Source organism: Danio rerio, chromosome 15 (genome assembly GCF_052040795.2).
Source record: "Danio rerio strain M-AB ecotype USA chromosome 15, GRCz13ab, whole genome shotgun sequence".
Classification (NCBI taxonomy): domain Eukaryota; kingdom Metazoa; phylum Chordata; class Actinopteri; order Cypriniformes; family Danionidae; genus Danio; species Danio rerio.
This window is the reverse complement of record NC_141035.1, coordinates 19975130-19999253: the sequence shown is the minus strand read 5'-3', so window position 1 is coordinate 19999253 and position 24124 is coordinate 19975130. Positions and strand designations below refer to the sequence as shown.

Sequence of the window (24124 nt, the reverse complement as noted above, 5' to 3'; positions counted from 1 at the left end):
AAGTCTCACAGCTCTGGATAACTTAAAACAGTCACCACTAGTCTCTCCTCCATCATTCAAAGTTTCCGTAGTCCTCTTGACAACATAAACAATGACGTCACCTAAACAGAAACCCCCACATCTGCTTTCATTTAATTGGAGACTGAAAAAGACGCGACTGACGCAGTGCACTTTTCCCACTCAAAACACAACGCGCAGCAGGAAGTTAAAATGCTCACGGCTACTAGTAAACCTGTCAAAAAAGGCTCCTCTCAATGCAAAAAGCATGTTCGTTGTGGTCAAGACGTTACTTTTTATCTGAAAATCAGAATCAAGCAATTCAACAAGCCCGTAGTATGAAAAATGAGAACATGAACCGCACCTGCACTGCAGATGTGTTTACATCAAACTTCCTGAAGATGGCAAAAGCCTCCTCGAAGAGCTCATTGCTAATGGCGATGTTAGCGATGTCAGGGGCATCGTAGTTGTCGAGGCGGTTGATGTACTCCATGACACGAGTGCGGTCAGCTTTGATGGCTGTCAGGATGAGGAGGTTCTGCAGATTCCTGGAACAAATAATGGGAAAGTCACTATTTAACACCATCAAAAACATATAAGAAAACCATTTTATGTTCAGTTGCCTTTCACAATTACCTGTGTTCACTAAAAACGGAGTTGTCCAGGACAATCTTCTCCAGTAGCTCGATGAGTTCATTAGGCAGGTCAGCAGTCATGAAAGCTTTGACAGTAACAGAAACTTCCTCAGGATCCTGAGTCTCAGAAAGAGCAGTCTGCACAACCTGTGGTGGACATGGAAATAAGCTGGGTTAAAGTATTTTCTCACACTATAACTCAAAATTGTACCCCTGAAATCAAAATAAGGGTTTTTGATGTTACAATCAGTATATTAGTCTTAAGGATATCAATAAGCTAGTGTGATGCAAAAAGGTAACAAAAAAGCCTCAATGAATCAATGATTTATTTGACATCAACTTATATAGTTTCACATCAAATCTTCTGACCAATCAAATACTCTGTCCTGCCCCCTTCAAGATGCTTCTTGCTGGCTTTTCATTTGATGCATTTGAGCTTAACCACCCTAACTGAAAAGGGTATAAACGGAAGTCGGAGCTAGCTCCAAGTGGGCAGTACGAACCTGGAGTTTTTATTTATTTAATGCCTTGTACATGACATGGAGTCCAATATTGTGCTTTATGAATGTCTACACCTACCCCAACCCTAAACCCAACCTCAGTAACCGATTGTGTTTTATTAACGTCTACACCAGGGGTGTTCAAACTCGTTCCTGTAGGGCCATTATCCTGGAGAGTTAAGCTCCAACCCTAATCAAACACACCTGAACCAGCTAATCAAGCTCTTACTAGATATACTTCCTGGCAGGTGTGTTAAAGCAGGCTGGAGTTAAACTCCGCAGAACACTTTTGCGTCCAAAACCGCCTACTTCTCAGTAGGAACTGCATTTGAATTTAAACGTACTACTCGGCCGTTAGAAAAGTTCATTCTTTACAGTATGAATTTGAAAAGTATGAATGGAATTTGGACATACTACATTCGCCATTTTGTCAGGGTCACTTGACCTACCTGCGTCAGTCGCAACACTCCCATTTCATGAATTCTCTCGCGGGCCATCATGAAAAGAGTGCATGGGATGTGCACTCCAGAATCTCGCTGGAATTAGTAAGTCATCCGGGTACTTCTCACATACTGGTTTTAGAATGCTATGAATTCAAACATACTACTTCTATATACTGATTTTAGCGTACTATATAGTATGGAAGTATGCAGTTACGGACACAGTGTGGCCCTCCAGAACGGAGTTTGGGCACCCCTGATCAACACCTACCCCAACCCTAAACCCAACCTCACAGTAACCTGATGTGTTTTGTTAATATCTGCCGCACTTACACCACCTAAACCCAACCTACTTGTGGTATAAGTCCCTCCCACTTAGAGGTCACCCAACCTACTTGCGGTACAATCCCTCCTACTTGGAGGTCTCCAGGCTGCAGCGATATCTACTTGCCCTTACTGGCAGAGCTGTGATAAAAGCAAAGCTCTATTAGTTGTTTTTTTTTTTAAAGAGGAGGAGCTACTCTATGTACAACCCAGTCTTCATGTTTCAGTTGAAATTACGTCACACGTCAATCCAAATTGCACATTTCAAAGCACTTGACAGGACCTTTAAAATAAATTTAAATAAAAACTGTACTCAATTTATCATTGTGAATGATTTACTGACACACGCTAAAAGTTATTTTTCTGCTGACATGGTGGGTAAATCTTAATCTTTGGGACTATCCCTTTAACTTTTTTGATATAGTACCAGAACACCTACTTTTTTGCACATATTTTATTATCAAATATTATTTTTTATATTTTTTTTTTCTTTTGAACTAGAAAATAGGACATTGAGGTAGTAAAATGGACTGTAAGCAAAATTTAGTCTTGATTTTCATGTTGTTCTCTAATTTGCACCTGGTCGATAAGGGGTCTCCTGTAAGGGTTGACTTCCAGAAGCACACTAGCCCACAGCTCGGGGTCTTTACGACGCACAAGGTATCGGGACAGACTCTTGAAGAGTGAGTTCTCATTGCAAACCTGTGAATTTGACAGAAAAAAAACACTTATAGCAATTTGCTTTATGTTAGACATTGAACGTATCAGCTCTTTTTGCTACAAACATTGAACAAAAGCCCCATTGTTTCTTACATGGATGAGCTCTTGGTCACACTGTCCCCTTTCATAAGCCACACAGGCCAGATGGGGGTCCCTCTTCTCGCAGTACTTGCCCACAACACGGCTATCGTAGTAGGGGTTCTCACGGAGGAAGCGTTCTGGGTTGTTGTTGCTGTCAATGTAGATCTTAGCCAGGGCATTATGGGTGGCAGGTTCCTCACAGCCCTCGTGGATACGGGCCTCCAGCCATGGCAGAAGCAGCTTCAGTCTGTCAGAGATCAAAACAATCAATTAAAAAACCAAAACAGAGCAGATTCAGACAGATAACAGCCAAATCAGACAAATGTCAACCAAATAAACAGCAAACAATGAGATGTGCCTTCATAAACGAATCACAGAGAATGACAGAGCTTGGGTTTTTAAATTGAAACACGCACTCAAAAGACTTATTCACCAAAAACTGGCCACAAGTGACCATTCTCTCTGCCATCGCTGACATAATCAGATTGGTTTTCTGTACATTCCTATTGTTTTAAACTGATTGAATGAAAACATTTACTGGGGATCTTTCAGAAAGTTTAGAGGCTTAAAATAATTTGTTTTAAGGGGATACAATAGTTATTTCCACCTAAAAAAGTGAATTCAATTGTGTAAATTACATCAATTATTTGTGATTGTTTTAACAGGATGAATAAATGTGTTAAAGGGATAATTCTCCCAAAAATGTAAATTCTACCATCATTTACTCACCCTTGACTGGTTACAAACCTGTTTGAGTTTTCTTTTTGTTCTGTTGAACACAAAGACAAAATTTTGAAGAACGCACAACAGAACAAAAAAATTGAATAAACAGATGGCAGAATTTTCATCTTTGGGTGAACTATGCCTTCAACATGTGAATGCTGACAGCCCTAATTTATATACCTCCTATAAAAACATTATGTAAATTATCTCGGTTTTTGGCTGAAAAAGAAAAATCATGATGCCAAAAAAGGTTACGCTGCGCCAAACTGTTCAGGGGTGTTCAGATGGCTGGTTTCACATTCCTTCCAGCCAAGTCACCATGCAGTCTAAAGTGGCTTTCACACTGGATGCAGAAAGCACTGCACTATGAAACCAATTTATTTCAATGGCTTGTACCACAAAATGGCAGTTTGTTGTCACAAGTTGTTGTCACAAGTTTATTGTGGCCAGAGGAGACATGGTTATGCCTAGCTGAGACAGTTTTTTTCTTGCTCTGATTTGCTTGGCTGGGACTTGTGGAGCTGCACACCGGTAGAGTTGCACTTCAGTGTTTTCAGTGCTTTCAACAGTGAATTTTGCATCACACTGAACTTCAACTGTGACAACTAAACTGAAGCCATTTTAATTTACCAGAACTTCATCTATATTTTACATAATCTACATCAAAAAAGCACTATAGATAAAGATGAATTGAAATAAATATGAATTGAAAAAAAAAGATCAATATTTTACACTGTGTGTATTCCATTCATGAAACTGTATTCTTATCTAATGATGAATCGCACATGCTCACAGGAAAAAAAAGCAAATACATTTGAAGTCAGAATTATTAGCCCCCCTTTGAATTTTTGTTGCTATTTTAATATTTCTCATATTATATTTAACATAGCAAGGAAATTTTTACAGTATGTCTGATAATGTTTTTTCTTCAGGAGAAAGTCTTTTTTTTCGCCAAAAATAAAAGCAGTTATTAATTTTTTAAACAACAATTTAAGGACAAAATTATTAGCCCCTTTAAGCTAACTTTTTTTTTCGATAGTCTACAGAACAAACCATCATTATACAATAACTGCCTAATTATCAAAACCTGCCTAGTAAACCTAATTAGCCTAGTTAAGCCTTTAACAGTCACTGTAAGCTGCATAAAAGTGTTTTGAAAAATATCTAGTAAAATATTTTTTACTGTCCTTATGGCAAAGATAAAAACAAATCAGTTATTAGAGATGAGTTATTAAAACTATGTTTAGAAATGTGTTGAAGAAATCTACTCTCTGTTGAACAGAAATTGGGGAAAAAATAAACAGGGGTTCTAATAATTCTGACTTCAACTGTACATGGCATTTCTACAAAGCATACTTCATGCTGCTTGTACTGTCGTTGCAATGCTGATAAAATAACATCTCTTGACTCTTTCACTATCAATAAAATTGTAATCTCAATTAAATGTGTAGGGTATTTTTAAATCTGTATAAATTTATGTTATTGGGTTAAATTAAAAAATGTGTCACAAAATATATTTTAAAAATGAAAAAAAGGAAAATGGAAATGGAAAAGCATTTTCAGTTTATATATGATCAGCAAATTGTTAAACTCTTAAAACACAGCAGTGTTGCACCTGTTTCTTTTCTCCACCTCTGCCACAAGCTCATCAGTGGAGAACTGTCCTCTGACCACCAGAATGAGGTTCTTAATGACGTCCTCAGAGCAATCCACATCCAATAGCCCTCCAATCACCACAGGCAAACGGCTGGGGTTGACCTGATAAAAACAGTCCATCATTATTCACTCTTCCATTAAGCTGAAATGTTGATGATGATTCCTCAAGCATTATCATAATCGCGCCTCAAGTACCTTCTGAACATAAATCTCAATGTACTTCTGGAGGTTGTTGCGGTACAAGTAGAGCACAAGGTCATGGACAAAATCAAAGCGGTCACACACGATGATGAGGGGCAGCTGGTCAGTCAGTTTTGCTTCCTGTGAAATATGAGGAAGATAAAATAAATAATTAAGCAACATTAAGGGTTTGTTAAAAGATAAAAAGTAAATTCAGGAGCTTATTGTGGTATCACACCTTGAGGAAGTTCTTCACTCGCTCAGGATCATAACAGTTGCTCTCCCTGCAGATTCTCTCCACCTCTTTGATTTGACCAGTCTTACAGGCAGCCTGAATGTATTTAAAGTGAACCTCTGGATCCTGGCTAAAGTTCACAATGGAGCCCAGGAAGTAAAACAGACCTGTAGAGAACAATCATATAATGTTCACGAGATCTTAATCATTTTCATGATTGGGTTCAATTCAAATAGTACATTTATAACGCTTTTGCTCTCAACATTAAAATATATTGTAGAAACATGATGCGCTTTAATTAAAATATATATTAAATAGATATTAAATAAACCAAAAAATACAATGAGAACTCTCATTTAGAGGGGTAGCAATCCTTCTGAAAATGTTCACTTTTTGTTCCAAACCTCTTTGAGCTTCTTTCTACACTTCAACACAAAGGAAGATACTCTGAAGAATGTTGGAAAAACAGCCATTGACTTTTATAGATTTATGCTCCTATTATGAAAACCAATGCCAGCTTTTTTCCAACATTCTTTAGAAAACCTTGTTTTGTGTTCAACAAAAGAAAGAAATACATAAAAGTTGTAAAAGTGTGAGTAAATAATGAGGATATTTTGAAATAGCCAAATATATAAAGCACTAGGTACCAGATTATATTTATAAAATATGTATTATATTATTTGTATAGTATTTCCATGTGTTAACCATTAAAATATACTTGGCTATTTGGTGGAAATTATGGTTTCCTAGGTGGAAATAACAGTTTCCTTAAGGTCAAGTCAGAGCAAATACACAAATATGGAGATCCACAAACACAGTTAAAAAAAGAGACATGATCCTTCAGGCAACACAACCCGGTCTCAATTTCAGTTCTGGTATACAAAACATTTTAGTATGGTTACCCTCAAAGCTCTTGAAGGACTCGAAGAGCTCTGTGAGGGACTGTGTGGAGAGCTGCTCGTGATACTTGGAGGCCACCTGGACACAGATCTGCAGGTTCTGCCGTATGTTGGCAGACAGCATGGCTCTCAAACACTCCATAGAGTCTTCAACCGAGAGAGAGCCAAAGAAATTCACCAGCCACTGCAACCAGAGCACAACACATCAGTAAAAGCTTTCACAAAATGTTTTTTGCAAAACAAGTGACAATGTCAACTGGCAAATAAAAAAACAGCAACTAAAATATTATTGTAGATGATAAATATCTAATATTGCAAGGTTGCTGCAAAAATAAAATCCTGAACCCAAAATACTGAATTTTATCGATGAAACACCAATAAAGCACAGACAGCCTTCAACGTTCAGAGTTTTGGTAAACTGGTAAATGGCTTTCACACTGAACGCACACTGCACTATAAAACCCATTTATTTCATTGGTTTGTGCCACAAAAAGGGCAGTTTGTCGTCAACTAGATTGCATGTGCGACGCAGTCAAAGTTCGTTTAGTCAGAGAAGAATTTGTCAAGCTCAGCTAAGCCTGGTTTCTTACTAGGTTTGGCTTCTTACTTAGTTTTGGCCAACTGGAGGACAGCTGACTAATAAAAGAGCGCTGAGTGCAGTAGCTGAATCAGACTGTATGTTATACCTCTGGGTTGAGCAGGTGTGTGTGGACCACCGCTCGTTTGATGTCATAAAGGTCAGTATAGTGCTCCAGAGCCCTCTGAAGAAGACCAGCCTTTTCACACAGCTGTGCCACATGAGCCCGGTCATAGTGAGTGAACATCTGATTGCCCAGGATGGCATCTGCCACCTGAAAAAAACAAAACAAAACAACAACAAAACTAGCATGTTACGTATGGTACAAAACTTAAATATACTGAAATAGTCAAAAACAAAATTATTAAATATAAACAAACACTGAAATCAAAACTGAAGTAATTAAAAATAACCTAAATATTTAACTAAACATTTAGATATATAATTATCACTCCTATTTTAATTCTTTAAAATATATTTTTGTGAATCGTTCACATTATTTACAGTTTTTCTCTCTAATTTATTTTAGTTTGGCTGGGATGGATTGTTTTATGTTTCAAAGACAATATTAATATCCCCTTCAGAATTTATTTTCTTGATTGGCTATAGAATTGTTGACTAATTACTTGCCTAATTACCCTAACATGTCTAGTTAACCTAATTAGTCTATTTAAATTGCATTAAATATTAATATCTTGAAAAATAACTAGTAACATTGTTTTGTCCTCATTCTGTCCTCAAAAGACAGAATAAATTAGGTATTAAAAACTAGTTTTTTAAACTATGCTTAAAAATGTGCTGAAAAAAAAATCTCTCTGTTAAACAGCACTTGGGGAATGTTTAAAAAAAGTAATTAATTTCACAGGGGGGCTTATAATTTTGTCTTCAACTGTATTTAGTTATACAATTCTGTCTCAACTCCAATTTATTGTTAAAATATAAATATTTTAATGGTTTGGTTTCGGGGGGAAAAAAAACTTACTTAAACATACATTTTATTCAATACATTACTCAACCATACATTAAATAATAAAAAAAAACATCATTAGTTTACAGAAAAGAATATGAATATTAATATAGTACATATAGTTAATTTTCATCTGACTATTACGCTATATGCATTGCTTTTCTAAAGTCAGAGTAGGATTACATGACATTCTACACTATTAACCATGGTTGAAATACTGATTTAGGGATTAAACAAAGTATGATCCACATAAGTTTCTTTTTAATGTTCAGTTGTGTTTGTTTGGGTTATTTTAGTAGCTTCTACTGTTGCTAGATTAACAAAGCTAAAGCAATCTGTTGTGCCACAATAAAGAAAAAAAGCTGATCAAACACTACTGAATTTTTCTTCTGCTGCCTGGATGAATATTTTCAGTTCATCACTATAAACAAGTGAGTTTTGTGGCACTGATGTTTGTGATGGGCACCTGTGGAGCATGCATCAGGTTCATCTCCAACAGACGAGTCTGCAAAGGACCCTCGGTGGGCCGGTTGTTCTTCAGGGCATCCAGTAGGAAAGAAGTGCACTGCTGGATCAGATTATACTCCATAAACACGTCCACGATCTGTAGAAAAACATTTTTTCGTTTTTAAAGGGATAGTTTACGCAAAATTGAAAATTGTGTCATCATTTACTCATTCGGCACAAACCTGTTTGAGTTTCGTTTTTCTGTTAAACACAAAAGAGAATATCTTGAAAAATGTTGGAAACCTGTAACCATAGACTTCAATAGTATCTGTTTTTCTACTATGTAAGCGAGTGGTTATTGTTTTCCAACATTTTACAAAATATCATCTTTTTTGTTTAACAGAAAAAAGAAACTCAACATTTTGGAACCACTTTGAAATGAGTAAACTGTGGGTAAATTTTCTTTTTTGGGGGTGAACTATCACATTAAATGAAAAAAAAAAAAACAATTAATAAAACTAAATAGATGCATCAGAGGAAATCCAATATCCTCCTAGACCTGAGTAATGTCAGCCAGAGGTTCCTCATCTTGAACGAGCATTTGGGAGAACTGCAGGCCTTGTTCTGGACTGATCCGCATGACGTTCCTCAGCAGGAAGATCCAGTCTGGAGTGTAGCCAACCTGTGAACAGATGGCCGCACATTAGAGAACGGCACTCAAATTTTAGATCTCTCACACAAAGAAAGCAGTTTTTAGAGCAGGATAAGGAAACACTTTCAAACTCACCTTCTTTGCATACAGTACAATTTTCTGGAACTGCCCTGTTTCTGCAAAACACTGGATGACTTTGTTTGGAACGTTGGCTCTCAGATAAACACTAAGAGCAAGAGTCGGATCCACAGACTTCACCAGATCCCCCAACTCTTCAGAACACTCCAACTACAAAATACAAACACAGCAGCTTTTCATTAAAAACCACAAAAGTGAACCAAAAATGAAATTATTTACAAATATATCAGCAGTTTTAACCTTTTTAGAAATTATATTTTATTAATTAATTCATGCTATTATAGTTGTTTGTGATCACAGCATGGATAATTTTTATAAATCAACCATAACCATTATCTTCGTTATTCCAGAAAAGCAACAAAAAGGGACTATAATAATACTTCAGAGATTAAATTGACCATTTTTAAAATCTTGTTTAACATAGTAAAGATGCACAATTTTGGATTTTGTTCCGTTTGTGTGTTTTCGAGAAGTGTTTATTTAAAGAAATCAGGTTTGAGATTTGTATTTTCCATAAGTGTTAGCTTCTAACAATATATTTAAACCAGACTAGTGACTTTTTGACTGCAATTTATTAATTTTTATTAATGCAACACAGCAGCTGCCCATGAATAAGTTTCCCATGGGGCAGCCACTTTTCTATACATTGTATAGAAAAAGGATTATTAGAAATAAACTCTGTATGATTGGTGTCACAATTAATAAATCAATCCTTTTTTCATATATTCTGTCCAATATATTAAACAAAACTAACCATTTTATGGTATAAACTGATGTTATTTGTATAAGTTACTTTAGTGTTAGACAAAGGTCATGTTTACAAGAAGGAAATAAAACCTGGGGGAGGCTGTTAGTTGGCAGAGGCTGTAAGTGACTGTTTAATTTACTGAGGGACATTGTACACTGAGTTATTCTGTACTTGAATTTGCAGTTGAGTTAGTATTGTAAAACATTTAATTTAGATTAGGTAAAATTTGACCTCAGATTGCTGACCTGATCTAATTACGAGCGCTCCAGTCAGTCATGCACAATGCATGTGAGTTAGCCTTGCCCATTTATCCATTCATTTATTCATCTATTCATCAATCCTTCTATTCATCCAACCATACATTATAACATTCATCCATTATTCTGTCCATTGCTTCACCCATCATTCCATCGCCCGTTCATAGTTACATCTATTCATCCACCAACCCATCATTCTCTCCATCCATGCATCCATAAATACACCTATTTTTCCAGGCATCCATCATACATCATTAAATTAATCCATCAATCCATCCATCCATACATTACATTCATCCATCATTCTATCCATTGCTTTACCCATCATTCCATTGCCCATTCATCGTTACATCTATTCATCCACCAACCCATCATTCTCTCCATTCATGCATCCATAAATACACCTTTTATTCCAGGCATCCATCATTAAATCTATTAATCAATCTATTAACAATCAATCAATCCATTAATAATTTAATGTTGCCTCTTTGCTTGTACTCATGCCTTGGTAATCCAGCATCAATAACGATCAGTATTTTGATTCTCAAATGATTGTGTAGTATTAACTGCTACATATGTATGCATATTAAGTGGATGTACCTTATCTTCTTTCAGCCATTTCTCCAGGAGCTGCTTGCGGCCCTGCTGCAGGACGGGCCTGCAAAGTTCCAATGACTCAAACTTGTTCAGCTGGCCCTGATCCAGCAGAATCCCGAAGTACTGCAGCAGGGGTGAAGTCTGACCGGGCTGTGCAGGAACACTCTGGAACCGACGGATGGTGTCTGGGGTGCGCAGGATGCCCTGGAAGAACCCAACAGCCAATCAGAAAGCTCCATATTTGCCTGACAGAGACTAATGAGGATTTGGGCTTTGTGATGCAGTCTGCTGTACCTTTGGTGCATTGGCAGCCACTTTGGCAGCTTCAGAGTAGTTTCCACCAGCAAAGAGGTTGTTGAATTTGCGAGCAAAGAGCTCCTCTGCACCTGCCAGGTTGTTGCGGACAGCCATCCTGAGGGCCAGATCTGGGTTCTGCAGTACATTAGTGATATAAGGGATGATGTTTTCTTCTTCCACGCACACAGACAGAACCTGAAAAATGGGCAGACAGCAAAAACATTGTCAGACATAAAAATGTACCTAGAAGTAGGGTAAAAATCACATATCATGATAAAAGTCCTCTTGTATTCTGATAGCTATATGAGGGTATATACAGGAATCAGACTTTTACAGGAATCAACTTTTACAACCTATTTTAAGAACTCATCACCACTTAAGGTTTCAACCAGTAACATTTGCGACATATTCACTTGCAGTACATTTACTAAATAGTGACTGTAAGGAACTTTACTCATGTAATGAATTAAAATGTTGATCCAGCAGGTGGCGCCTATAGAACAGCAGGAATAATGATGTTGCCTTGGTTGTTACCACAGTAAACAAACAGCGTGGTGTCAAATCCAGCAGACTTTTAGTGATTTCATAAACTAAACGGCACCACTAATATTTATTAATTTTCATGCGCTTTTCGGGGCCGGGTCGCGGGGGCAGCAGTCTAGGGAGAGAACCCACAGACTTCCCTCTTCCCACTTCCTCCAGCTCCTCTGGGGGGATCCCGAGGTGTTCCCAGGCCACCCGAAAGACATAGTCCCTCCAGCGTGTCCTGGGTCTTTCCCAAAGCCTCTTATTGGTGGAACATGCCTGGAACACCTCCTTACCATCCAGGAGGCATCTGAAACAGATGCCCGAGCCATCTCAGCTGACTTCTCTCAATGTGGAGGAGCAGCAGCTCTACTACGAGCTCCTCCCAGCTGACAGAGCTCCTCACCCTATCTAGAAGGATGTGCCGAGTAAACCAGTAAATCAAAAGCTTTGCCTTTTGGCTCAGCTCCTTCTTTACCACGACATATCAATAAATCAGCCATATTACTGCTGCCACTGCACCTGTCAATCTCAGTTCCATCCTTCCCCCACTCGTGAACAAAACCCAGAGATACTTGAACTCCTCCATCTGGGGTAAGGACTTTCCTCTAACCTGGAGATGACAAACCACCTTTTTTGATGAAGTACCATGGCATAGGACTTAGAGGTGCTGATTCTCATCCCAGCCGTGTCACAATTGGCAGCAAACCGGCCCAGAGCATGCTGAAGGTCCATGTTCGATGAAGCCAACAGAAACAACATTGTCTGCAAATAACGGAGATGAAATTCTGTGGTCCCTGGCCTGAACTGGACCCCCTTCGGCCCAAGGCTGCGCATAGACATTCTGTCCATAAAAATTACAAACAGACATGCAACTGGAAACAAGTTTGACTTTTTGCTGGCAATGTGAACCAATCTCCTAATCTGTTAAGGGCAGTCTCGTCCCTGTATGAACAGAGAGCCTCTGACCCCATATTTCCAAAGCACCCTCCACAAAGTGCCACAAAGTACACGGTCAAATGCTTTCTCCAAGTACACAAAACACATGTAGACTTGTTGGGCATACTCCCATGAACCCTTGAGCATCGTGGTGAGGGTATAAAACTGGTCCAGTGTACCACGGCCTTGTGAAACCAGCATTGTTCCTCCTGGATCCTAGGTTCAACCATCGGCCGGATGCTCCCAGGCATAGACTTTCCCAGGGAGGCTGAGGAGTGTTATCCCTCTATAGTTGGATCACACCCTCCAGTCCCCCTTCTTAAAAATGGGAACCACCACCCCAGTTGTCCCCAACCTCCATGCAATATTGTAGCAATGTGTCAGCTAAGACTATACAACTATACATTGTATAATCAAAAATGATACAACAATTAATACCATGTAAAATACCATTTTTACACTTTTTAGGGCCTTAAATTTCTCTAAATTGATTGATCAGCTTTTTAAAACCCTGTGGATACACTGTATATCACAATATAGTTAACTTTTCTGTCAATTCATGTGGTTTATATTTATCATATGGAAAGGACCTTTCTTTTTTTATATTTTAATTGCGCAAATCTGTACTCATTGATATGTGATTACTTTTCTCACTTAGAACTTCAGGGCAAATGTTTGATTAAGAATCTACAATGTACAATAGATTAATGAAACATAAAAAAAACAAATAAAATAAATATTGCTAAATAAAAAGCAAAATGTAAAATATGAACTCATTCAAATGATTAAATCATATTACCATAAACAATTATTTAGCAACATCAAAGTAGACAGCATGATATGAAACAATAGACTTTTTATTTTGTTCTTATGATATATATTGCCACGTTGCACAGCTCTAAAGAACAAAGACTGAATTACTGTATCATGATATCGTATGATACGATTTTTTAAAATCAATTTTCTTTGAGACAAAAAGACTGCATTTATTTGGTTAAAAAACACTGTAATATTAAACAAGTTATATTAAAATCTTAAAATTGAACGTATTAATTTGGTATTTTTAATTATTTAAAAATGTCATAATACTTTGATTCATACATTTCGTAGCACAATACTGGAAATTACTGCTTTCTTAAAACATTATTTGTATTTGTTTTTACAAATTATTTAATTACATTTTTACCATAATAACAATAAAAAACTAACTTTAACTTTAACTTGTGTTCCCTTTCCTGTCAGGCTTCATTGATGCTTCAAAAGCCACATCGTACATTCGCAAGCGACCTCTGAGTTACCTTTCTGTATATTATGCTTCAGCTTGTTTGGCTTCAGGTAAACAAACCTCTTGTAGGCCAAGACCAGCCCATAATCTCTGTTGCATTGCCACATTAGCCCTAATGCTGGCTAATCTGTATTCATATGCACCTAATAATACACTGATTGGCTCCAAATGATGCTGATCCAGAGCTATAAGCATCTAAAGTGACCCTTGGGGTAATGCATAGATGAATGGGCCACTATCCCATTATGCACTTCTTTAAGTCTGCAGCAGAGGTTGTGACAAGAGCTGAAGTGGTCATCAGTCAGCAAACACATCACAGACATGCAGTAAGAGGATTACAGGGACCGTCTCTGCCTCCTACTGAGGGTCACATGCTGTTCTCGCTGTATGTGTTGAGGGATCAACAAACGCTGTTATTTACAGGGATTCCTTCATCCCCATTTACTGATGCAGTACGCACAGAGATTGAGGGAGAAAAAGCAGTGATCCAGGTATAGGTAATAAAGAATTTAAAGACAATCTTTGGCTTGATTGACTTAATTAAAACTTTCCATATTCATAGTGTTGTATTAGGTTTATGTAGAATTATTTCCACTGTTGGAATTGTTTATCTTTTTCTGATATTCCTGACTAGAATCCCCAAGAAATAAAAACCAAACAGCAACCATGTTTAAAACAAATAGCCACTTCGACATCAATTAAATTTCATCTTAAATAGTAATATGTTTTTAAAAATAATTACTTGCAAATTATTAATGAATTGAAATCAACAATATAGCACTGTGTACATTTTCATATTATATAACTATACATGTTATAATATTAATACTACACTATAGTCTTTTGGCATATCTCAGTAGTCTTGATATGATATATATAGACTTTTGGCATATCTCAGTAATTTTGATATGATATATATAGACTTTTGACATATCTCAGTAATTTTGATATGATATATAGTCTTTTGGCATAATACAGTTGTATTGATAGGGCAGGTTCACTTACAGTAAGTATTCTGAAGTTGTAAAGAATATCTTACATAAGGATTCTAGGAACTTTTGTATATTATTTTAAAAGGTTAGATCTTAGGCATATGACGCCCTACTTATGCACTCAAATTACAAAATCAATAAAAAAACTCAATTGTCTATTTCTATTTATTTTTTATTCCAGGCCTATTTTGATATGATAAAATCTAGCTTTATTTTTTTTAAAGTAAGGTAGCAGGGCAAACTTTAAATTAAAACATCTATTTGAAACTTTATAAATACACAGTCGATTTTTTTGGTGGCTATTTTCCTGGTAAAATTCATAAACAAGTAAAAAAAAATGTAAATAGAAAAGAAACATTTTAGCAAATTTGTTCCAAAATAAATATAAAATGAAATTAAAATAAATCTCTATCTAAAACCAAATTGTACTTAACCCTTAAGAGGGAAAGAGAGTTTTAATTTTATTGCCATTTCAGCTTCTATGGTCATGTCATGGCAAAAAAAAAGAAAAGGATCAAGTTTATTTACATTTACATTTACATTTAAGTTACATTTTATAAATACCAATTTTCTATAATTATCCAAATGTCCTAATAATTAAAGGCATCAACAGCAATAAATGATATACAAGGCAAAATACATAAATAATAATAATAACGATAATTTATAAGATAAAAATCTAAAACAGTTTTTTAAGGTTTCCTTTTGATAAAAATTCGAAAATTTTAGATGGATTCACATTTAAAAATATTTCACTTAATGTCTCTCCAGATAAAAATTGTTATCTGATAATATTAAAAATAGGGCATTCCACAAGAATATGTTTAACAGTTGGGTTTCTGTTGCAATAAAGACATTTTGAGGATTCTTCTACTTTAAGTAAATGTTCATGTGTAAGTCTTGTGTGTCTAATGCGGCATCTTCTATAAACAATCTCATCGTGGCTTGACTTAATTAAAATAAATTCGATTTTTTCAGGCTGAATTTTAAAAAGTACCTAACCCTTAAACAACAATTTAATGATAAGATATTTTGTAAAACTGAAATTCAACCTAAAATTACTGCAATAATCAGGGTTTATTCACCTTATTCTCCGCCGACGAGCGGTGGCTGCCATTTGAATCATTTGTCTCGCGACTTCCGGTCACATTCACTTCCATTCATTTTTTAACGTTAAAAACTGCTCGTTACGCTGCTTGATGTTGCAATTTGATATTTTCTTATTATATTATTCTACTAGGTCTGTGTAGTCATGCAAACATTTGTTTGTAGAGTAAGTAGTTTGACCATTTTCTGCCGTTTATTATTCCTAGTCATTTCTCCCATAGGCGACTGAATCGGAAGTTCTAAGACAATCGCGAAGACAGGCGCACTTCCGCATTTTAGAATAAGGTCAATAGGACATATTTTATTTGGCTAAATCATCACAAACACTGTATCACAAGCCCTAGTTTCGACCTAGTCTTGCGGTCTGATCAAGGAGTTTTCTTAAAAAACAAACAGGAGACTAACACCGATCTGGCATCACATTTCAGTGCTCTCTCTGCATATTTAATGACACTTGGGTCTGAGCTCCAAAATAATTCATCAACCGATGGCATCCTGTTACAGTAGATAACAGAACACAAGCTAGTCTGTTTGCACAAGTAGAAGGAAAGTCAACTGTATGGAAACAAAGCCCTGGTGCTGCGTCTGGAATGAGCTCAGCTGCTTCATTCAAATGTGCTGAACAAACAACCCTTAATGTTCAAGCTGAAACAATGCAGATGCGCCACTCTCCTGGTTCTGTCCACAGTAAGAGCAGACAAAGCAGATGTACCTGTCCCTTGCGGTTCACGCCAATGATTCCAGATGTGGCTTCGTGAGGGGCTGTGACAAATATGGTCTCTCCGCTGATCCTGTTCATGTAGATGCAGGTGCCCGTCTCAAGGTCATACAGGTGGATGTAGCCATATTTGGTGATGAGAAACACAACATCGTGTTTGGAGCTTATCTAGAAAACAACATGACAAAAGGAAATGTTTTGAGTGTTTTGCAGTTTCGAAATAAATATGTACAAAATTTAATAAAGCACATATATAACATTTATTCTATATATAATGTATATTTTAGGACAATATATTTTTAGGACATATATATATATATATATATATATATATATATATATATATATATATATATATATATATATATATATATATATATATATATATATATAAATAAAATCAATATATACAATTGAAGTCAGAATTATTAGCCCCCCTGTTTGTCCCCCAACTTCTGTTTAACAGATAGCAGATTTTTTTCAACACATTTCCAAACATAATGTTTTTAATAACTCATTTCTAATCACTGATTTATTTTATCTTTGCCATGATGACAGTAAATAATATTGTACTAGATATTTTTTAAGACACTTCTATTCAGCTTAAAGTGACATGTAAAGGCTTATCTAGGTTAACTAGGTTGACTAGGCACTAGGCAGGTTAGGGTTATTAGGCAAGTTATTGTTATTTGTTCTGTAAACTAGCGAAAAAATATATAGCTTAACGGGGCTAATATTTTTGACCCTAAAATTGTTTTAAAAAAATTTAATTTGTTAAACATAAGAGCATGCATTAACAGAGATGAAACTAATATTGCAGCTCATGAAAAGACCGGTATTACTATTAAGATAACGTATGCAAATAATGAGTTATATGTCAATATCATCTGTGCCATATCAGACAACACCTGTGAGAACACAGCACAGCTATTCTTGTTAATTCTGTTCATTATGAATTAATTCATAAATAATTCATTCACCGCTGCCTTCGACAATACCATCCATGGCAATGTTTCACATTAGACATCATGTGATGCCAAATTGGTCGACATCGCCCAACCCCTATATATATCTGAGTGTACACTGTGGGTTTGGCACAGTTGCACACCCTTCGCCGGACCCTGATGCGCAGCTCTCAAAACATGTTGCAAGTTGCAATGACACAGAACACATAATCTCTGATTGGTCAGCTTGGTGGCAGTGACTACTTCACCTTTATTTGTATAGCACTTTTACAATTTAGATTGTGTCAATGCAGCTTCACATAGAAGATCAAAGTAAATTGAAACAGTGTAGTTCAGTTTTTAGTGTTTAAGTTCAGTTTAGCTCAGTTCAGTGTGGTTTAATAATCACTACTGAGGGTGCTTTCACACCTAGACTTTTGTTTCGGAACCGGTCTCGTTTACCCAGTTAGAGCGGTTCGTTTGGCATATGTGAAACCAGCAATCGCGCTAGGATCCGCGCCAAATCATTTGCTCCAGGATCCCTTGATCTCGGCTCGATTGAAACGAACTCTAGAGCAGATCGATTGCAGTGTTAAAGCGATTTGATCTGAGCGCCGGTATATCACAGTGTTTTATGGATATGTAATAGGAGAGATGAAGAGAGAATTATGAGTAGGGCGGGAAGTTTTAGGAGTCTCCCGGATGCCCGCAAACGAGTGATGAGTCTCCCTCCCGGTCCTCAAATAATATCATCACCACTCCCCACGGCATCTATCCTCGCTCTTCTGCAAAATAAACCCTGACATTCTGACCAATGTGAGGAGAGTGTACTCACACGTGACTTGTTTTAGCTCTTTTGGTCCGATTAGAAACTTCTGCAGTGTGACAGTGAACCGCACCAAGAGCAAAGAGCTACAAGGTAACAATTTTAATCCCTGTTTCAGAACAACTGAATCGATTCAAAGGTGTGAAAACACGCTGAGAGTCCAAACACTGAAGAGCAAATCCATCGATGCGCAGCTCTACAGATCCCAAACCATGCAAGCCAGTGGCGACAGTGGTGAGGAAGAAACTTCACCAATTGGCGAAAGTGAAGAATTAAAAAATCTCGAGAGAAACCAGGCTCAGTTGGGGACAACCATTTCTCCTATGGCCAAACGTCTTGTGCAGAACTGCAGTCTAGGCGCCGGAGGCTGGAAAGCTGGACCTCTGCGAAGACTAGTGTGTGCGGGGCTGACAGCTGACAGCATTAGTGTTTACAAGTGTCAAGTCCATACAGTCTACAGTAAAGTCCCATGGAAAAACTCTGCTTATTTTGTGATGAAAGGGGTTGAATATTGGCCAGTTCCTGCTCCTTTCTTGCCCGAATGAGTGCGAGTTTGAGCTACTTTTACAATAGCATTGAATCAACCTTAATTGTCCAACAAACAAGTTTGAATAAAATGCCTGAAATATTCTAAACTATGAATACCTGCATGGCAACTGGGAAATCATTCTGGGCCTCTGGAGGGAAAAACACATCGACTGCTTTCTTTGGAAAAGCTTGATTCCCTGTTGGAGGTGTTCCAACCTCAATAATGTGCAACTATATCAAGGAGAAAAAAATCAGCAAAAGAAGCATTAAATTTGTAATAAATTCTACTAAAATGATTGCCATTTCATCATTAAAAAAACCCTACCATACCTTTCCTCCTGCTTGCCCCCGAACAGCAAAGCAGAAAAGTGTGGATTCCTCAGCATTTCCCTCCATTTTAAACTGAGCAAATCCAGCAGCATGGCCTTCGATCGGCTGTGACACCTTTCTGTCCACCGAGTAAAGTTGCATTGCGCCCACAACACGGTTTTGCTGACAGGAAAAGGTTTTTAAAAAAGGCATTTCAGCAGGAAAACGACAACCGGTTTCATGCAGCTTACTTGCGGAGTATGGGAAAGGCAATTACATCCACCAAACAACACCAAATTTGTCATTTATACCTGTGCTGAAATTCCGATCAGAAGCAGCCATTTCTGTTTGGCGTCAGTGCGGTAGTTAATAATTTGACAGCCCGCTAAACTGGAATGTCGGTCAAAGACTTTGATGGGTTGCGAGTCTCCTTCCATACTCCAGTGATAGACCGCGTTGTCTGTAACAAGTGCTATGGTATTGAGCGAGATCCACTTCCAAAATGAAACGTCCTCGGTCATGGTGTGGGCCTTCATCTTGCTCTTCATTTCGATGTTGAAAATCTGAAGGGTTTTTGCCGCTGCAATTTAGGAACAGACGGCAGTTGAATAAGACGTCGATATTTTTGTCTTGGCTCACAAATGGTGTGATTAAAAATGAGTTAACATACAGACATCAAAGCGTAAGGCTAATAGTGTGATGTCTATGTTAAATTGTAATTGGAAAGTAAAGACAAAGATATGGACAAGACAAAGCAGTTACAGTGCAAAAAGTACAGCTAGGACAAACACTGCAAACATTTACAAACAACAAGCATTGGGTTTTGATCTGCATTTAGTTTGACAGTTTTTTTAGTGATGTTCTAATTCTAGTATGCTTTATTAATTATTCATTAGTAACTGGTGTCTCTACTCTGCAGTCTGCACAACATACAATGCAATGCAGGCTGCTTAACCCTTGTGCGCTGTTGGGGATGTTTTCATCCACTCTAGGGTGATTTTGAGTCTTAATTTGCCCACAACTTTATCTGGGTTTCAGCAAATGGAATGATTTTTGGTTTCAAATCTTATTTTGACACATATTTTGGGAAAATGCTTTGGCAATTTTTAAAAATTCAACAATACACACTGGGCAAATTTACAACCTTTTCTTATGTTCGTGACTGTTTTTGCCCCATTGACTTCCATTCAAATAAAATATTTTCATTGCAAAGTCAGGACATCATATAATCATGCATACTTGGTTGCTGCTGGTTTTCCCTATTGGGAAGTGGTACAATTTAGATTTTTTACTTTTGCAGTGCAAAAAAAAAAAAAAAAAAAAAAAAAAAAAAAAAAGAGTAGTTTCTGCCTTCTATAGTCAATAGTATTTGAGTATAGTCAAAGTCCCTTAACCCTCTCAAGGCAGGCGTTGCTGATTTGCAACAGTTAAAAGCATAGATTTTGCCTGTTTCTAAAATTTAATTTGAGCCTGAAAGGGTTAAAGGCAAGTAATTTCACTTGCCGGCCATCTTTCAAACACTTCTCCGGCTGTATGCTTGGGCATTCTGTTTGAATGGGGAAACATCAAATTCTCCAAAATGGTTTGCCAAGCTTGCGACGAAAGTTCATATTAGGAATCACCAATACATTAAACAAAACTGTCTTACTAGTTTAATTTCTAAACGTTCAAATCACACAAAATCTGCTGAAACTCACGTCTGGTAAGAGCCCCTCTGGAGAATCTTCAGTCTATATCAATCACTGATTGGCTCCTGTACTAGAAGGCTGGGCTTTATTCGCCATACTGACCGTTACAATTTTCTTCTTTCAAAACCATACAAATGACATGTCTTGCATATTCTATAGTCTTTGGTGTAGTGTATGTGCTTGTGAGCTTGTAAGACATTTTCGCATCAAAATAAGCACCTCTGCTCTCAGGACATCTTAACATAGTAAATGTATTTATGCGCACACACACTATAATCTGCTGTTTTACTCCGTAGAACTCCATATAAAAGCCAGGCAATTTTTACACAGGCCTATCTAAAGGATTAATGCTGCCAACTGATGATCAACAGAAAAAATGACAAATTTTACATCTTCCCACGACGGAAAACCACCAACAATCAAGAATGCATGATTGTATGGTGTCATGGGTTTCCAATCAAAAAATGTCATTATAATGAAAGTCAACAGGGCAAAAACAGCCACCAATATAACGAAAGGGTAGTCAATTTGAACAGCACACAAGGATTAAGAGGAAACTTTAAAACTGTAATATCATTCTTGTCAGAAATAACTTAAATCACCCCCTTACCTCAATTACTCAGACTAGCATTTGTTAAAACGTGTATAAACATCTTAAAATAAAATTGGTTCTAATAAAAACACATTATTTTTAATAAGATTAAGTGGCCCCAAAATACATTAGGACACTTTAAGCCAGAGGTACAGAAGTATAGCCTTTGTTTTTAAAAGAAAACAAATATATCCATTTTTTATTATTAATTTCATTGTTTCTATACAAATAATATGAAATTAGTCAGCATAATCTTTTGAAGATGGTTTCAATTTTGGACATTTTTATACAAAGAAATGTCATTCAGACATGACAGGTCCCAATATTGTTTTGGGGTCACTATAATTTACAGTGACTAAACCAGTAGGAGCTTACATCTTTTTTTATTAATTTTTTTATTATTATCTGACATTATGTGCAATGATTAGTAAAATATTATAACATAAAGCAAGGCTAAATTGCAAAAATTCATTCAAAAGATTAGGGTCAGCATAATTTCGAGCTTAAAAAATCTCTTTCACTCAACAAGGCTGCATTTATTTGTCCAATATACAATAAAACAGTAACAGTAAAAAATATTGGTGTAAATAAACTTTCATCTTTACATTTACATATTAGACATATGTGAACAGAATGTAGTAATTAAATGTCACATTTGATAAAATGAATGTGTCATTGCTGAAAATGATTCAGTATTTTAATTACAGTATATCTTTTAGTTTAATTTTTTCATGACATTATTTCACATTTCTGTAATAACACTTTTTGCATCCTTGTTGAAGTATTACTTTCAAGAAATCAAATCTTTCTGACCCCAAACGTCTGAAGTTATTTCCTCAAGATATTCTAATAAAAATACACAAATCAGAACTGCACCAAGATGATAATACAATATTCAATATTTATTTGATTGCCCTGTTTTTCTAGATCATAATCCAAATCTCACAATAGACTTGCAGAGTGATATAGATCTCCATTCGCTTTGCAAATCTAACACTTTACAGACATCGGGCCTTGCATTAACTGCCAATACACACAGAAAAATAAATCAAAAAGTTGAATATTGTTGTTTTGACTAACAAAAACAACAACAACAAATAGATAAACAGATCTAATTTGAGGCTAAACAAGAAAACAAACTACTGCCAAGTTACATGCATGTGACACCATCCCGATCCCCTCCTTACATGGCTAACCTATCATTCAACTTCAAAAGGCATTCAGATTGACCCCACATTTCACAATTCAAAAGCCCACAACTCAGGAGTGATGAAATTGAACTCACCGTCTGCAAACATAAGAAAGCAGTAAGAAACAAAAAATAAAAAAAAGAACAAAAACAAGCAAGAACAGACAAAGCATTTGTGACGGCAGGACATTTCCAATGAGCATTTTTAAAGCTATACTTAATCAAATTGATACATAACGAGACAAAGATTAATTAGAATATGAACATTCATGTCTTGGAAATATGGATGGTATTTTAAGTCATTTGACACAACACAAAGGTAATGCACTATGTTACACTAAAGTGTCTCGATCAGCCAAATGTGTATCATTAACTGCAGTAGCAATGTATATAATGTTGGGAGGGGTTTGCAGAAAAAGAGGCTCTATATTCATTCCAAAAATTATCATTACTTTTCAAAAATCCATGCTTTAATGCATCCCCCCACATTCTAAATATCTTCAACAGCACTTAGTCTTACCTTTAAGTGCAATGACTTTGCTGGCCGGGTTCATGATGGCGCTATCTGCAGAGATGGGCCTGCGGATGGGTGTATTGGGATCACTCATGTCAATGATCACCACCTGGGCCTGCTCGCCCACCTTCTCCCGGATACAGATGAACTTGTCTGACTCCATGGTGAGGGTGCTAAACCCAATGTTCGCTGGGTTTATGCCCAGGTTCTGGAGCTGTAAGAAGCATCGGAGAGGTTATTCACTATTGATAGGTTGTAATTTCTACTATCTACATTAAAAGAGAGGTTAGTTCACCAAAAAATGTCAATTTAAATTTAATTACTCTCTCATGTGCACCCTATACTGACACTGAGGAGAAAAAAACTGTTGAATGAAGACGTTATGTGCACTGCACGCCAATGTATTCTCGTAGCTTGATAATATTCAGATTGACCCATTGAAGGCATACTGTCTGTTATTTTTTACTTTTTTATTGTTAACACTCAATTGAGTACAATCAGACAATGTTTGAGGGTACACTTGAATCTCAGTATGTGACCTAAGTGACACAATTTACATACATTATTGTCAGGTGTATTAACTATACACAGTATAGTCAAATTTTGTTAAAATATAAAAAGAAAAATAGCATTAAAAAAAGAAAATAATAAAAATTAAAAGACTATTTACATACAGGGTGAAAACATGTCATAATATAAAATTCCTTCCAGAATAATTTTAAATGACCACCTTCATTATACACAAGGGGAAAACACACAATACAATATGAATATACAGTCGGAATCAAATTTATTAGCCCACCTTTGAATTTTTTTTAAATATTTCCCAAATGATGTTTAACAGAGTGGGGAAATATCACAGTATGTCTGATAATATTTTTTTCTTTTGGAGAAAGTC

The 24124-nt window shown here is 36.5% G+C and overlaps 1 protein-coding gene across 2 annotated transcripts in view; it reads right to left on the bottom strand.

Moving 5' to 3' along the window:
* Positions 1-24124, bottom strand: part of cltcb (clathrin, heavy chain b (Hc)) — a 53299-nt gene that overhangs the window by 22873 nt on the left and 6302 nt on the right. For both annotated transcript variants that reach the window (XM_087282921.1, NM_001194978.1), the window contains 19 exon segments: positions 23233-23440; positions 19555-19823; positions 19265-19426; positions 19052-19165; positions 16631-16804; positions 11068-11265; positions 10777-10977; positions 9169-9321; positions 8941-9063; positions 8401-8538; positions 7077-7241; positions 6394-6574; positions 5495-5658; positions 5272-5397; positions 5036-5178; positions 2710-2944; positions 2476-2598; positions 634-779; positions 362-545 (listed from right to left, as the gene is read on the bottom strand). In XM_087282921.1, the coding sequence (XP_087139047.1) occupies positions 362-545; positions 634-779; positions 2476-2598; positions 2710-2944; positions 5036-5178; positions 5272-5397; positions 5495-5658; positions 6394-6574; positions 7077-7241; positions 8401-8538; positions 8941-9063; positions 9169-9321; positions 10777-10977; positions 11068-11265; positions 16631-16804; positions 19052-19165; positions 19265-19426; positions 19555-19823; positions 23233-23440 (3207 nt within the window).